Source organism: Misgurnus anguillicaudatus, chromosome 13, assembly GCF_027580225.2.
Source record: "Misgurnus anguillicaudatus chromosome 13, ASM2758022v2, whole genome shotgun sequence".
Classification (NCBI taxonomy): domain Eukaryota; kingdom Metazoa; phylum Chordata; class Actinopteri; order Cypriniformes; family Cobitidae; genus Misgurnus; species Misgurnus anguillicaudatus.
This window is the reverse complement of record NC_073349.2, coordinates 16,054,746-16,072,825: the sequence shown is the minus strand read 5'-3', so window position 1 is coordinate 16,072,825 and position 18,080 is coordinate 16,054,746. Positions and strand designations below refer to the sequence as shown.

At 37.2% G+C, this 18,080-nt stretch overlaps 1 protein-coding gene and 1 long non-coding RNA gene across 4 annotated transcripts in view; one reads left to right on the top strand and one right to left on the bottom strand.

The window, feature by feature from the left end:
* The window catches only part of LOC129430910 (uncharacterized), an 82,793-nt gene that overhangs the window by 27,366 nt on the left and 37,347 nt on the right, over positions 1 to 18,080 (top strand). The window lies entirely within an intron of this gene.
* pax7b (paired box 7b) overlaps positions 1 to 18,080 on the bottom strand; it is a 54,871-nt gene that overhangs the window by 8,541 nt on the left and 28,250 nt on the right. For both annotated transcript variants that reach the window (XM_055188529.2, XM_055188528.2), the window contains exons 6-7: positions 17,092 to 17,257; positions 16,748 to 16,944 (exon numbers count right to left, since the gene is read on the bottom strand). In XM_055188529.2, coding sequence (XP_055044504.1) covers positions 16,748 to 16,944; positions 17,092 to 17,257 — 363 coding nt within the window. The remainder of the gene's footprint in view (positions 1 to 16,747; positions 16,945 to 17,091; positions 17,258 to 18,080) is intronic.

Below are 18,080 nucleotides of genomic sequence, written 5' to 3'. Positions count from 1 at the left end.
ATTCACTTCCATAGCATTATTTTTCCTACTATGGAAGTCAATGGTGCCCCAGATCTGCTTGGTTTAAAATATTTACCTTTGTATTAAAGGAGTAGTCTACTCATTTTCAATATTAAAATATGTTATAACCTTAACTAAGAATTGTTGATACATCCCTCTATCATCTGTGTGCGTGCACGTAAGCGCTGGAGCGCGCTGCGACGCTTCGATAGCATTTAGCTTAGCCCCATTCATTCAATGGTACCATTTAGAGATAAAGTTAGAAGTGACCAAACACATCAACATTTTTCCTATTTAAGACGAGTAGTTATACGAGCAAGTTTGGTGGTACAAAATAAAACGTAGCGCTTTTCTAAGCGGATTTAAAAGAGGAACTATATTTTATGGTGTAATAGCACTTTTGGGAGTACTTCGACTCGGCGCAGTAACACCCTCCCTCTCCCATTATGAGAGGGAGAAGGGGAGCGGACTTTTCAGGCGAGTCGAGGTACTCCCAAAAGTGCTATTGCGCCATACAGTGTAGTTCCTCTTTTGAATCCGCTTAGAGAAGCGCTGCGTTTTGTTTTGTACCACCAAACTTGCTCGTATAACTACTCGTTTTAAATAGGAAAAACGTTGATGTGTTTGGCCACTTCTAACTTTATCTCTAAATGGTACCATTGAATGAATGGGGCTAAGCTAAATGCTATCGAAGCGTCGCAGCGCGCTCCAGCGCTTACGTGCACGCACACAGATGATAGAGGGATGTATCAACAATTCTTAGTTAAGGTAATAACATATTTTAATATTGAAAATGAGTAGACTATTCCTTTAAGTTTGGCACAACTTGAGGATAAGTAAATTTTAATTTTTTAGTAAAATATATCCCTTTAAATAAGTATTTCATCCAAAAATGAAATCTTTATGAAGCTCTCTTTCATACAACAACTGTTAATGAGGCTAAATATATAACAAAATTTTCAATTTTATATGACCTATGCCTTTAAATATTCACATCTTTCATAATCCATAATTCTATAATCTGCCATATTCCTTAAATACTGAACTTCCACTGTAATACGAGATAATTTGAGCTAATACTAAAGCTTGAGCCTATAAGTTTAGCGTCTCTGCAGGAGTGGAGTTTGAATCGGACTCAAACACAAGGTCTGTCAGTCCTGAATATGAGCAGAGAAGTGGGCGAGTGCCGGGTGCCTGACACCTCCATTCAACCCCACGGTTAAGCAGCCTGTAACCTGGGTGATACCATTATTGTGCCGGAGAACAAATTATTCAAATCTTCAAATTTAGCATAACCTTATTGACATCAATTAAAGTGGCAAACGGAGAATATTCCAGCACGGTAAGAGGTACAGCCTGGCTTTTATCGAGAGAGACTGCACGTGGTGAGGGTATTGTCAGCTCAATCCTATTGCCGCACAGCGCACCATGTTGAGAGGTCTGGCTTAAACCAAAACTCCCAGCCAGCTGTAAATGGAACATTCAACATAAAGTGCACATAGAGGCCTAACACAAACACTAACAAACAGCAGGGCAGCCTGTGAAAACTTTACATGGCATTCACAGTGGGACAATCACTCAAACACAAGGGCCAGAGTAGGGGTCTCTTTAAGAGAGGACGTTCTTGAAATCCATATCTATCCAAACTATCTAACAAAACATATAGTAGCGGTTTCCCGGACAGGGATTAGACTATTCCTAGACTAAATTATATGTAAGAGCTGTCCAAACTGAAAACAACTTGCGCTGACATATCTTGAAATACATTAGTGCCCTTTGTTTTTCTTCAAAATGCACGCCAGTAATGTTTTAGTAAGGCATGTTTGTTAAAACTAGTTATATTTCCTAATTAAACTAAGGCCTACACTGAAAAAAAATTATTCATTGAATTCAATCAATCCTCCAATGGCAAGTGGTTGCAATCAATTTATTTAAGATACAAAAAAAGATTAGTAAAGTAAAATAAAATATAAAACTTTTGTTTAAATGTAGCTTAAATTAATTGATTGCAACCACTTACCATAAAAAATTGATTAAATTCAATGAATCAGTTTTTTCAGTGTAGTCCTGGCTTAAGCTAATCGCTGTCCGAGAAACCACCCCATAATGAGATTTAGGGAAACTATACACTCTAAAAATGGTGAGTTGCTTTAACGCATAGCTAAAATATGGACAAACCCAAACATTGTTTTATATGAACCTTAAAATTGCTCATTTTACACAACCATGGGTTTAAAGGGACCCTGCACTTTTTTTTTAAATATGCTAATTTTCCAGCTTCCCTAGAGTTAAACTTCCCTAGAGTTAAATTTGATTTTTACCGTTTTCACTGAAAAAAAAAAGATTAATTGCATTAAATCAAATTTTTTTAAGGTAAGTGGTTGCAATCAATTTATTTAAGCTACATTTAAACAAAAGTTTTATATTTTGTTTTACTTTACTGATCTTTTTTGTTTAAATGTAGCTTAAATAAATTGATTGCAACCACTTACCTTAAAAAAATTGATTAAATTCAATGAATCATTTTTTTCAGTGTTGGAATCCATTTAGCGTATCTTCTGGCGGTACCACTTTTAGCATAGCTTAGCATAATCCATTGAATCTGATTAGACCATTAGCATTGTGCTCAAAAATAACCAAAGACTTTCGCTATTTTTCCTATTTAAAACTTGACTCTTCTGTAGTTAGATTGTGTGGTACATTGTAAAACTGACGGAAAATAAAAAGTTGCGATCAAGTTTTAAATAGAAAAATATCAAAACTTTTTGGTTTTGTATCTCAATGCCAATGGTCAAATCAGACTCAATGGATTATGCCAAGCTATGCTAACAGTGGTACCGCCAGACTCGGAGATCGGCTGAATGGATTCCAAATTGGTAAAAATCAAATGTTTAACTCTAGGGGAGCTGGAAAATTAGCATATTTTCCAAAAAAGTGGATTGTCCCTATAAATAAACCAGCATAGGTTGATTTAAACCTAAAAGTTGGGTTTGGTTTGTTTTTTCCAACTATGAGTTTAAAACAACCCGGCATTTTTGGAGGATATATGAATAAATATGAAATTGAAGAAATTGTTTGCACAAAAATAAAAGTTGAAAGAAATGGTCCCAAGCTGTCACTGTACCACTAAGGTAGCCTAAAGATATACATTTGTTACTAATATGAAATCTTTAGGTGCACAGGTGTATTCGGGAGCATTTTTGCCCATTTTTTCTGACAATGCAGAAAAGCATCTACATTATAATTCTGTTAAAATTCCGATAAAGAGTAAAAGTCCTAACAAATAATAACTTGTGTAACCTTGCCCGAGGTAGCAACCTAAAACCCAAGCTATGAAGACAGAGAATGAGTGGATTTGACAGCTCAGCAAGACGCAAAGTTGTAATCTATTATTTCCTGTCATACTACCATTGCTAAGTAAAAATCAATATTCTTTCCACATGTCTAGCCTTTTTTTGTATCTGATACTGCTGGTGGGAAGAAACTGGAATATTGCCAATCATTCAGACAAACAACATCCCCAGGCAGTGTGACTCTCCAGGCCCACGAACACCAGAGGACAAATTTGCCCATACACACACGAGCATGCAGCGCATACACCCCAGCTGAGACACACTTAACTTTCATGAGCCCTTTCAAAATACACACACACACACACACAATTTCCTTTTTCTGTCTTGCTCACTTCATTTCTCTTATACGTTTTCATTCTGTGAAGCTTCCCCCCAGTAGCTAGGCTTTCATTTGTTGCCGGTTTGTGTGAGAGCTGCTAGTGCAGATAATGCCAGGCAGGATCCAGTTTAAAGGACATAGCTGCAGGCAATTCTCTCCTTTCGCCTCTCGCTCTATCCTTTTCACTTTCTGTCTCTTGACAGATAGATAACTTTATAAATAATAATATAAAGTAATTAATTCTCTCAACTTCAGAGCCCTCTAGCCTGCAGCAGTGTAAATGTAAAACTGGAAATTGATACAATGTGCATCCTTTCAGATAAACAAACAGCGCACGGGCCGTGAAAAGGGAAGGCTTTCACACTGCCATAATTTCCTTAACTGTCAAATTATATTTTTTGTCTGAGTATATGTTTGACGCGACTTGGGTCTTTGTTGGGATTTTTTTGCCCAAATGAATCCAGGCTCATGCTTAGCTGGAACAAAACTAAAATGTAATGACAATGATCTCTCCCTTTCTGTCTCTCTTCCTCACTCACTCTCTCTCAACCTAAAGAGTTTGAATTATCAGAACTAAAACTAAACAGATCCATAAAGAAAAGCTTAACGCCATTTTATATTAAACTGCTTTTTAGTGGGACACTCCACTTTTTTTGAAAATATGCACATTTTTCAGTACTGGTGGTACCACTTTTAGCATAGCTTAGCATAATCCATTGAATTTGATTAGACCATTAGCATCATGGTAAAAATAAACAGAGAGTTTTGATATTTTATCTATGTAAAACTTGACTCTTCTTTAGTTACATTGTGTACTAAGACAGACAGAAAATTAAAAGTTGCGATTGTGCCCAAAAATAGTCCCCTGCTATTGAAAGTAACCAAGGGGACTATTTCAGGCGCTGCGTTATATCATTGCGCCTGCTGCAGCCATGTTACAGCAGCAAAGTCCTTGATTATTACGCAGGAATAAGAGTGTAGTTCCTAGTAAGGGTGTCACAATTAAAATTTTAAATCGAAATCGATCGAAATTATTCACAACCTCAAACTTTGAATTAAAAAATGGAATCATCAATGCTGCCACGCCCCCGTGTCACGTCTGTTCGACTTGCCAAGCGGAAAAAAAAACACGTGTTGAGTGCTGCGAGGCAACCTCCTCTAACTTAGCTAACTATAGCCAGTCAAAAGATAGCATGGCAGATGCAGGAGACACCACGCGCAAAAAAACAGCAAGCACCTCCCGCCTTCAGCTGAACTCATTCAGAACAGAGCACGCACGCATGCACAGCAGAACGGCATCTGTGCCAGGACCGGTCGTTTCTCTGAACTAAGATCTGTTTAAGTTTCACAACAACTTATTTTAGTTGCTTAAGAGGTATGAAAACAGCATTTAAACATGACTTATTGGGGTATAAAATTAATCTCGTCTGACAGTAATAAAAGCGTGTTTTTAAGGTGCAAAGTACTGACAGGAATTTTCATCTGACAGGAAGTTTCGTTTTATCAGGTATGTGCGTGTACCATATTTTTCCACCGGCAGCACGACTAACATGGCAGGGCATCTCCGGGTTCAAGGTCAGATTTTATGTTTCATAAAAGTCTAGTCTAAAAATGGCATAGGAACAAAAATCAAGAATTGAATCAAATCGTGACGTTAAAATCTAAAATGTAATCGAATCAAGGATTTGGAGAATTGTAATACGCCTAGTTCCTAGCCATATCTGCCTAGAAAATAGATTTTTTTCCCTTCGGTCTTAGTGCACGATGTAACTACGGTGGAGTCACGTTTTGGATGGGAAAAGGATCGAAACTCTTTGGTTGTTTTTTGGCGCAATGCTAGTGGTCTGGTCAGATTCAATAGATTATGCTAAGCTATGCTAAAAGTGGGAGCGCCAGACCCGGAGATCAGCTAAATGGATTCAATAATGGTAAAAACTCTAGGGGAGCTGGAAAATGAGCATATTTTCAAAAAAGTGGAGTGTCCCTTTAAAAAAGATAACTGAACAGATGAAATAAAGCTGATTTGAAAATTCTTTTTACAGTGTTTTACTATAGTTGAGACCCTTGCATTAATAATAACAAAAAATAGGAATAATAATCTCTGACTATACAACCCAGAATTTGAGAGAGAGAGAGAGAAAGAGAGAGAGAGAGAAAAATGTGGGTGGAGACTATTGTATTCAGTTTGCCAACCCACAGACCCACTAAATCCATGCAAAATCAATGCATAAACACAAAAACACTTCCACACAGGACACAAAGTCTTTTTTCACTGCAATATACACAAGCAGATGCCTGAATGATGGGAAAATGTCACCTGTGCAGGGACTCGGAATTACAAGAGCTAATGTCAGAAGGTTATCTGTAGCTACAGCAAAAGGTTACATTTACAGAGACCACCTATAGTAAACAAGCTTATAAGGGAAGGATGCAGTATGAATAAATTACATGCATAAAAACAAACTGCTTCCGAAAATGGATTTGAGGATTAGGAAATGAAGCACAATGTTCTACCGAGTGATGAGTATAAACGCAGTCACAGACTTTGGCATCACATTTCAATACCAATATCTGATGCAACGCGGCTGTAATTAAAGAAACGCTGACATTCTTTGTCAGGATGTTGCTTTTCAATGAGCCATAATCCTTAAAATCCTGCAAAAAACACCATTCGCGGAATCAGCCAGCAAACAATTTCGAGGCATGCGCAAAACTGTAAACAAGCAAATACTTAAATGGAAACGCGCACATTTTCTTTCAGAACGCCATGACGTGTGTGATGCAACTCTAGCCAGATTTGCGCAATATAATAACATCATGACTCAATGCTGAGGTTAATAATTAAAAATAACGTTTATGCATCACCAAACAGAAAAAATAATCACTGTTTGTAAGTTAAAAGGGATAGTTCACTTTAAAAAATGAACATGAGCACATTCGCAGACGCAGACACAAAACAAACCCTTCAGAAACAAAATGACCATTATTAAAACAAACATTATGGCATGAAATCAATTAGCGGTTTTGTCACAGCTGGAAGCGAAAGTAGGTAATGAGAAGACCCATCTCTCTCTCTCTTTTTCCTTTCCCCCCTGCCGCCCGCCTCTAATGGCAGAGAGCAGATGACACAGATGATTTCCTCTGCTGGCTCTGTGTCACCGCGTTAATTGGCCACAGCACATTAATTGAAAGTGAAAAGAAGAGGCCGCCAAAAACGAGGAGGGTGTGTTGGGGGTTGGCTGTGAGAAGGAATGGCACAGTCTGTCCGTTTGGGGAGTCTTTAATTGTTTCAAATTAGGCATGTGATTGACAGTGACAGAAAGTGGGCATTGACAAGCTGGGCCCAGATGAGAGCGATTAGCGTGCAACCAGACAAGCTGTCACTTCTCGCAACATGTTAGCTGTTGGAAATATCATGCATATGGCTCTTTTAACCCTGTGTAGTAACACAAGAATTTGACAATAAACAATGATGGGAGTCAATATGCTAATATTGAAAGGGGTATTGAATTTAGCAGTAAACATTACTGTAATGTAACTTTGACAAGGCCTTACTCGGTCAATATTAAAGATATCAAGGGTTAAATTTCAGATTTTAGCTTGGTTTTTACAGGCAGGGGCACATATTCACCCATGCCATATGGATTTTTATAATTAAAAAATATAAAAAAGTCACTTTTCCAACGGTTTAACTGCTAGTAAGCAGCAGCATAAAACACACGAGTCTTTCAGTACGTCTGAATGTGTTTAGTACGCTAAATGTGCCAAAGTGTTACAAGGCCTCGAGCTAACCAAAGGTTAATGCTCTCTATGGGTTTGATATAGAAAAAAACAGTGAGGTGCAATCTGATTATTTTATTCAATGTCTGCGGATGTGCAAAATGGATTCAGTCACAAGGAGAAAACATCCCCCTCTGACCTCTCATCCCACCCGCCGCTCTTTTCACGCCTCGCTCATCCCCGCCTTCGCTTCTGCCAAATGAAACGTCTGCTTTAAATGATTTCACAAGGAGAGGCTCAGGAGCAGCCAACGCCATCCGAGTATAATGCAAGGTGGATCTGAGAGTGGGCGGCGGAGGGGGTCGCGGGGTGTTTGTTTGCTAAAAACAGCAGGGCGCGGGTCTAGTGAGGAATGTCAAGTTAAATTGTTCTTGACAGTGTTAATATCTGCACCTCATAGGGATAATTACATGTAAATAAATAGTGAAATAGCTCTCAGCTGGAGTCTGAGAGGAAAGTGCGCGCCAGTTAGCATCAACCAGCTGGGGACTCCGGCGTGCGGAGAGTGAGGAAGGGGTTGGGAACAGATGCGGAGACGCAAAAAGACGAGACAGAAGCCTCCAAGATGCTATAAAACCCCACCACAGAAACTGTAAAACTACATACAAAATCCAAAACAATGAGACAAGCTTACAAAAGTCATAAACCACTGGTGAGTGGGCGAATGGTAGTTTTGTGAGGCTGTAGTATTAATCATAGCTTCACACCTGTCAGATTGGCATCTGGAACTAACAGGAAGCATGTGCAATAGATCGACCCCCCAATCCTCGCTGTTTTGGGCAGGTTCATAATTGCTGGAAGTTCTTCCTACTGTTCATACCCATTGACCCTGCATACTCTCTCAGTGCATGCTTAAGCCTGTAATGTCACAGCCGGGTGGGCTTGTGGAAAACAATTTATTCGCCGAATATGCAAGATAGCAGGAAAAGACAGGATGTGACCTCACACGAGGGTGCACCTGTTAATAGTGGCTCACAAAATCTCTGACTCATAAGAGTTCAACTATCAGTGTATCAGTGAGAAATACTTTTTTTTTATTGATGTATAACTTCACTTAAATGTTCTAAATTGAAACAAAACCAAATATTGAACTACATTAAAGCCTAAAAATTGTATACTGTTTGTAGTATGAGAATTATTTAAAGGTACAGTTTAACCAAAAATAAAAATAATGTCATTAATGACTCACTCTCATGTGTCGTTCCAAACTCGTAAGACCTCCGTTCATCTACAGAACAGAGTTTGAGATGTTTTATATTTAGTCTGAGAGCTTTCTGATCCTCCATTGAAAATCTACGTACGGTAAACTGTCCATGTTCAGAAAGGTAATAAAACATCATCAAAGTAGTCCATGTGACATCAGTGGGTCAGTTAGAATGTGTTGAAGCATCGAAAATACATTTTGGTCCAAAAATAACAAAAAATTATGACTTTATTCAGCATTGTCTTTTCTTCCGCGTCTGTTGTGAAGCGCATGCGCAAGACTAAAGTCACGTTACTGCAGTGACGTGGATGACGTGTTATCCTCAGACATGTTGCTAAGATTTTTTTTCAAACTTACAGCGTGCGTCTCCCTCAGACTGTAAACGAAGCCCGGGCGCAAAAAAAAAAAACTGGGGCGCACCAGATAACACGTCAGCTGCGTCGTACGTCACTGCAGTCACGTGACTTTAGTCTCACGCATGCGCTTCACAACAGACACAAGAGAAGACAATGCTGAATAAAGTCGTAATTTTTGTTATTTTTGGACCAAAATGTATTTTTGATGCTTCAACACATTCTAACTGACCCACTGATGTCACATGGACTACTTTGATAATGTTTTTATTACCTTTCTGGACATGGACAGTTTACCGTATGTAGATTTTCAATGAAGGGTCAACAAGCTCTCGGACTAAATATAAAACATCTTAAACTGTGTTCCGAAGATGAACGGAGGTCTTACGAGTTTGGAACGACATGAGGGTGATCATTAATTATATTATTTTTATTTTTGGGTGAACTATCCCGTTAAGCACTTTATATAGTAAATAAATATTGGATCATTTCACTATTCATTACAAAAAAAAATGAGATTAAAGATTTATAGAATCCATTTCTTGGAAAAAATATATTTTTCATGAATATATATTGGCAATTATGTTTATTTTTGTGGCATTGTTAATGCTGAGCTAATATTAACGGGTAATACTTCCCCAAAATCGAACAGTTAATTCTCTCCCACTGCACCCACAATGCAATGTGTGTACCAGTTTGAGCCCTCACTCTAAATCCTAAATCTAGTGGGATTTACTGAAATTTATATTGGCTGCCTCTATGAGATAAATGTAAATCACATTCCCTTATATTCCTTATTTATCAGAACGCAACAGCTCGATAAAATGTTTCGCACACACACACACTGTGAATTTTAATGGAGCTTTTTCTCTATGTAAGTGAATAAGGATCTGGCTGAGATAAACTAAACAAGATTAGAGATGATGTTAATGAAGAACAGCAATACAGAAAAAATATATATATACGCTGTGTTGGTAAATAAAATAAGGGTCATGATGTAAGGAATACTGTTTCCTGGTCCAAGCCTCCACTCAAAGAGGATATTATTTAAAGGCGGGGTGCATGATTTTTGAGAAACACTTTGGAAAAGGTAGTCAGGCCGAGTACCAAAACACACTTGTAGCCAATCAGCAGTAAGGGGCGTGTCTACTAACCGACATCATTGTGTGCGTTGCGTATGTGTGGAGCGGGTCTATCAAAAAAAGGTCCAGATTCTATTGGGGTAGGGGCGTGTTTGTTTAGGTGATTTCAAATATCAACACTGGCTTTCAGAGATCATGCACCCCGCCTTTAAACAGCCATCTATGAGCACTATTTATTCATATTACACATTTTAGCAAAAAGTTTATAAACTTATATGCTACAGTCTCCAGGCTCACATAATCACAGCCAGCAATATATGAATAATTTGTGAAAAAAATCCATGTCTGGTCATCTGAAATTTTGTTATGGAGATGAAAATTAGGATCGGGTGTTTTTGGTAGTTTTATAATTTATATTATTCATTAGGATATGAATATATTAGCAAGATTTTTTGTCATTTCCTTATTGCATTTGAGATCGGTTGGACCCGGAAGAGGTGCATGACATCAGACTTAACAAACAGATTGGGAATTATTTGAATTGTGTCAGATTGCAACAGTCAGCTTTAACCCAACCAATGCAGTTGTCGGATTCAAATTCACAAACATTAAGATCAAATGAAGCATAATTCAATGCTTCCTAACAGTTTTTCTTTCAGTTCTGAAACACAACTATTTTACAGCAACAGCTCACCATGCAGGAGGAGCCAATGCCAATAAAATGTACATGTGACCTAAGAAACCTACTGTTTCACCTACACGCACACAAGACTCAACCCGTGCTAGAGAAAAATGATAGAAAAAGAGAGAAATTTAAAAAATATATATGCAGAAAACATTCTGCCAGTGGATATGATTTAAATTCCCCTGATTTTCTTGGCAGCTTCTGAGCAGGTCTCTTTTTTAAAGCCTCTTACTTTTTAACTCTTGCCAAATTGAAACAGCATCTGTATTTAAGACGGTTTCTAATTAACAAGTATTTCTCCTCTGCTTTTGGTGTTCGGGGGTGATGTAAATAAGCATTTATTTAGTCTTTTGATCGGTTGATGGAGACTCGTGCCAGCTGACATCGTGCCCAGCAAGCGGCTTAATACCGCAGTCTTAATAATAGCAGCGACGATACACAGATTCATTGATATTCAGGTGCATGTCTTCCTTAAAAAGCTGCAAAAATAAGGGAAAGAGAGTAAACTAAAATTCAATATTTCCCCCCAACCTCTCTCTCTCTCTCTCTCGCTCGCTCTCGCTCTTTCTCTCGCTCTCACACTCTTTTCTCATATAAATTTGTCTTTGGCATCCCCTGTGCAGGCTTCTTAAATATAATTCATCCAGTTTAAAGTGGCTGTTGTGGTAATGGAAGAGAGGAGAGAGGTTGGAGTCTCCGTCTCTTATCTCTAGCAGACAGTTGTCAGGAATCACTGGTGAGGAGTGAGTTGTGCGCATGGCTCAGGCAGGGAGGCCTGGGGATACGGATCAAAGGAAGTGTTGGTGAGCTCTGCTCTGCCTCTGATCCCCCAGTGCTGAAACCCAGCCTATTCGCTCTCCCTTCCCTAACATCAAATGCTAGCCAGAGTCCTTCATTCCAAAACACAAATCTTCCAAATGCAATGGAGAGGGGCAAAAAAAATACATTATTTTTTTTATTACGAAACAATATTACTTTTCCCTTTTACTTCTGGTAGCAAGTTCATTTTTTGTTTTTTATAGAGGAATGTTTTTATGCAGTAAACACGTAATCCACATGTATGGTTGTTTTAAATATTTAAATACATGAACAGTTTTAATTTTTTGTGAAATCAAAAAACAGAATTGAAAGAAATAGAATAACATTTCTACTCTTAAAGAAATGCCTTGTATCAAATTAATATTTTAAGTTTTATCAACTTGAAATTACAACTTGACTAGTGAGGAGCTACTATAAATATAAAAAAAGAAAGTAAAAATAAAGTTGAAATAAGTGAAGCTAAATTAACTTTATTTTTATAATTTATTGCAACTCCTAGTCAAGTTGTAATTTCAAGTTGATAAAACTTAAAATATTAAAGTGATTCAAAAATTATTTAAGAAAGTTGAAATTAATTGTAAATTCAAGTTGATTAATCTTAAAAATTAAAGTGCAATAAGAAATAATAAAATATATTACTATTACTATAGTAGGAATAAAAAATGCAAACTATTAAAATGTAGGGCTAAACTGAAAAATTCAAAATGATTTATAATTATTATTTTTTTAATTGATAAAATGTATATTTTGAAATAATTTATTATAAAAAAAAACAATAAAACTACATTTTAAATAATTGCACAAATTCTGTAATGCCAGAATATTTAACAGCATATACAAATTATATTGTTAATGTAATGTTTTAACATTTCTATATTCTATATTTCAGACCTTTGCCAATTCAATATAAACATGTTACGGTCATTTATTCATTTTGTTTTTGTGATGTTACTGTAAGTTTATACTTTTTTTGTAATCCATTTTAAATGTCTTCTAATAAACCTTATCTGACAAAAAATTATATTGTTATTATCTACTTGGAATATTCGCTTTTTAAAAGCATTTCAAATTTGTAAGAAGTCTTCTAAAATAATAATAAATTATTAAAATAGTCGTGTTATTTTGTTAACAATATTACTAATGTGGGCAATATTGTGGAACTGTAATAACAGTAACTACCTGATGCCTCAGTCACACAGACTAATACAATAATACTGCAGAAAGAATTGATGTAATGCTCATTAATACTGGCACACTCCCAGTTTTTTGCTAGCAGACTCTGTTGCCTTCAGGCGTGGTGGTGTTGTTGCTATGGGGTTTAAAACAAAAAGCATTATTAATACTAAATAGTTGGTTTGAGTAAAACCTGTTCATTAAAAACGCCCATGCATTGTTTTTTCTCTCTGGTTACAACAACAACAAAAATCAGACACAAAGCATTTGCTGTATGCTACAAGCGGGTGTGATTGTGGTAGCATCCGGCAGCTTTATAACCCCACCTATTATATGTCTAATGTTTGGACCGGTCTCAATGTCCACCAGAGAATGAAACACAGAAAAGACATGCAGCCAAGGCCATAGAAATCCGTTCGTGGCTCTGACCCGGTCCAGAAGTGGGCTTAATGGAGATTAGGTCTGGCATTGCATAATTTTTATCTGCAGTGAGCTGTGGTACAGTTTAATGTGTTTTCCAGAGACGCAGTGAGAAAGCTCTCTGCTTGTGAAAGTCAGGGAAGGGTGAGCACCTGTTGGTGTTGTGAACCCAGCAGGGTTAAGTTACATTCTGGCAAGCTGCCATTGGTGCATGTTCACTAAAACCCACAGGTCTTTCTACACTGGATAGTGGATGTGAAGCAGTCCATCCACACCAAAAGTGCTGAAAATCAGCATACTCATGCTTTATGTCATCTTCATTCATCCTACGAAGTAAATTTTTTGTCATATGTCTTATAATGGATAAAATATAAGTCACAAGATTGAAATCATATTATTACAAACAGTTGAACATGGGGTACATTTTGAATTGTTTTACTAAATTGGTTGAATAGATGTTGGCTTTTTTATGTCCCAGGGGTCTTTGCACAAACGTCTTAAATGTGTAACTACATGAGTTATTCTTCACATTTTTATTCTTCTGAATTGTTTCATGCAATACAATTATTAATTTCCTGTTAAAAATATTTAGTTTTGTTTATTGCCACTATATTAATATTTAAGTTATAATACCGTAATTAAACATTAGAAGCTTAACCAGAATATATTTAAGAAATCATTTAAATTTTTTAAATTAATACATGTCATAATAAAATAATGCTAAATATAAAAAAGTTAAAAATAAAAATTATGAAGGGAACTAAATTGAGCGCAAATGTTTGAAATTGAAAAAGCATAAGCAAGGACTATACTGAAACTGTCAGATGTGTCACAAAAAAAATCTATAAAAAACTGTATCAAAGACTGTTTTGTCGAAATAAATAAGAGTGATCTTTTACCTTACTACCCTAACAACTTTAGGCTATGAAGCTTTTCAAAATGGCTGATGGGTTTTCCCAAGCAAATAAACCAAACAAAAAGCTCTCTGTGCATTCTGCCGCACAGCCCTCCAATATCTGACCATTAAGAAAAATACATTGAAATGAAGTAGCTGCACTATAATACAAAATCTGCACCATGCAGATGTTAATATAAATCGTGATCTCACAACTGTGCAATTCAACTGGACATATCAATACAGAACCACAATATTTGTATTCATACATTGCATTAAAGATTAAATGAATGTGTTGAAAAACATACTGGAGGGGCTGATTTTAAGTGAAGAATGACAGTAGATTAGACAAATGATGGAGAAAATCATGATGTTCAAAAACAAGCTTGTAAGGTCTGCCATGTGGGCTCCCTGTAGCTGAGAAGAATAGGGGGAGTTTTGCCTTGCGGAGCACTGGCGGCCCTTTCATGGACATTGAGGCACAGTGTGATGCTGGGGTTGAACTATGATACTCCTGTCAAAGAGAACATTAATTTTTTCTACAATAAGGGCCTGATGGAATAGCCACATGTGACATGTGGAATCGGGTGAGGAAGGCTGAACTGGGGTGGAGAGGTTGGGGGGCTCTGGATGGGGTAGGATGGAGGGTGAACCATCATCATTTTAGTATGAACTACATACATGTAGTTTTTGTTTAAATTGACGCTAAATATATTCTCTGATATTCAACTGTAATTAGTTTGTCATGTTTAAATGTATTGATTTTTTGTTCATACGATACTGTACAAGTAAGCAAATGTGCTGTAGCAAACACAGGCAAGTGAATAATGCTATAGTCTCCATACAGTAGATAAACAAATGTGAATAAAAAAAAGAAAGCTGTTATTGCATACAGTATTTGCTCCTTTTTCGTAGCATGCCCTACACCCGTCGTTTTAACCCGAAAACATGCTAGCCATGTTCAATGATATTTATGCAGGTTTGCAGCAAGAGCATTAGCACTTAAAGCCCCTCCACAACGATTAACAATCAAACATGCTGGGAAACGCTTATGTTATCCCCCAACTCTGCAGTACAAGAGAAAATCTCTTTTTTGTCATCAAATCCCTAATTCTTTCCTCTCTTTGAAAAAAAGAGAGAGAGAGCAGTTTCCAATCTGCTTTAAGAAATATTTGGTGAGGGGGAAAGTGGTCATAAAACGTGTGAACAAGGGGGTAATTGTGGACGAATTCAGTATTGAATTTCATTTTCAACTCCTCACGTACCATTTCAATCGTATTTTCTGCCTGTTAGTCAGATCTGCTTGGTTATGGTGGGCAAAACTGCCCACTATTGGTGTATAATTGCTTGTAATTGACTCTTTACTGATGGCGTGAGTCAATAGCAGTCATTTGTCTATTATTCAGCACTTAGGAATCATTCCAAGATTTTTTTACCATCATTTTTCAAGGTAGCAGGCAAGGTATAAAACATATATTATATACAAAATCCCATATTCTCAATTAGACATCCCTTAAAAAGACACAACAAAAAGTATCTATTTAATTATAAATATAAAAACATGTAAAGAGCTCAGATGCGGCTGATAAGTGCGTCTGACATGTTTTGTTGTAAATCAGCATTTTTATCAGGTTCTTGTGTTTACTTGTCACTTTAATGGCAATAAAAAGGTTTTAAGTCAATTACTGAAATGTCTTATTTGAACAAATATGCCACTTTAGTAATTTCACTAGTATTTAACAAATGTGACCGTCTTTCGCTGCAAAACCCTCTAAGTACATGCAAAAATCTTCACTTCTGAAAAAATTCTTAAGTTACTCCTTATTGTCCTTTCCGAGTAAAGGTAAAAGGCCTAAAAAATTCAGTCAGTATCCTAATATATATTCAGCAAACTGAGTAAAAAACTGCACCTTGACGTATGTGTGCCGTCATTCGTTCAATTCTTCTTCCGTGCACTTAGAGGACTTTGCTGAAATATCGTTGGGGAGTTTAAGGATTTTGCCAAAGAAGCCTGAATGGCCTGAGGTTGAGATTAAGTGGATCTAAAGCAAAAGTATTTGATGACCGTATATATTGTGTTCGGTCAATATCATTATTTTATTTTTTATAATCTTACATTTTATTTTTGAGCTTTTTGTGTGTCTTTAATTTAATTTAAGCTATGGTGGCTTCCTATTTGTCCTTTTTCTATGACAAAGATATCCAGAAGAAAGAAGCAATTACTTAGAGAAATTAAATGTAAAGATCTATTAGTTTGGTAAGAATACATCCTCTTGACACAAGCTCTAAACGGGAATATCTTCCAGCAAAAGCTTGTATTCTCTTTCGGCTATCCTGTATTGTTTTAAACTCAAGCTGTATCTTTCATTGAAAGTATTAAATCATTATTTTAATTAAGAGTGTGGATGAAACAAAGGACTATTAATTACAACACATTATCTAATGAACACTTCACACACCAGCACAAGGGAGCATCAGCCAATTTCTCCAAAGCAAGCCTGCTTGTACACATGAGACGCATCTAATCACCAAACATACACAGTAGCGAACAAAGAATATGCAGCTTTATCTTTAGAGAGATCTCGTAATTCCACTTGAAAGACTCCTTGACATTTGGCTATAAAGAGGAGTTTTTAAACACTGCGGCCAGTGACCCCTACTGACCTGTGGAGATAGGCCATTGCTCACAGGATTCATGTGATTACTGGATGCCGATTGGCTCATGAAGGTATCGGTGTAGCTGGAGAAAGTGTGGCGATTAGACGAGAGGCCGTAGGCGGAGCTGCTGTCGCTGGTTAGCCCGCCCTGATGCATCGTGGAGGGGGGCAAAGGCTGGGGTCGATGCAGCGTGCCGCTACCATCTGGGGTGAACAAAAGATTTAATTACTTTACAAAACTGCTCTTAAATGCATCATGGGAGCTTTAAATCTGTCATCTTCTGTGTCGTTCCTAAGCTGAATTGTACCAAAAATACATCACAATAGGGATGATACATGTGATTGACTTACCTTGTGGTAATGTTGCTGATGGATAGGTGGATTCTGGAAGCTGGTACGCTGGTAGAGTTGGCATGCCTGTTGGTGGGAATCCTCCTGGTAACAAGTGGTTAAATGCTGCCAGTTGATTCGCTCCTGCTTGTTTACGCCACCTGGCTCGTCGATTGCTGAACCAAACCTGAAATTCATACAAATTTACAAAACGTTTATAAAGATTGTTTTCATTAAAAAAATATATTGTTTAAGAACTAGTTCATCCAAAATCGGTGGATGCGAAGTTCGTCACATCATGTATGTAGCCCGTCATGTGTGTGGTTCGTAAATATATGGTTTCTGCGCGTCGAGTGATCCTATGTGCATCGCGTGTCTTGTCAAAATAAGTGTCTGCTGCAGACGCGTCTAGGGGGTTTGTGATGGAAGAGATGCTCGCGTTTGCCAGATACTAGCATAATCTGCGTAATCAGAGTTTAGTTTTAAGGGAATGTCTTGCGTGTATTTTGTAAACGTGAGCGTCTCTTTTATCATAAACGGTTGTGACGCGTTTGCAGCAGGCACTTATTTTGACAAAACACGTGATGCACATGGTTCACATGACGCAATAAACACATATTTTGAATACATGTGCAACACACATGACACTCTGAACACTTATTTTGATTTTGCGCCCTCCGGATGAGCAGTCACGAGCCGCCACTCTCCAAAATGTAAAATTCTCTCATAATTGAATCGCCCTCATGCCATCCATCCTATGTAGTTGTATATTGCTTTCTTTCTTCAGCTCAGCACAAATGAATAAATTAAAAAAAATTAAATACTTTAAAATACTTTTACCACATCCACCCATCATTAAAGTAATCCGAATGACTCCAGTGGGTTAAAGTCTTAATAATGTCTAGTTTAGCAATCGCTACATCCATCGCATATTTATGGAAGCATACAGATCAGTATAGTTGCGTTTTTTTGGCTTCACCATTGTGACCCCCATGTAAGAAGATAACATG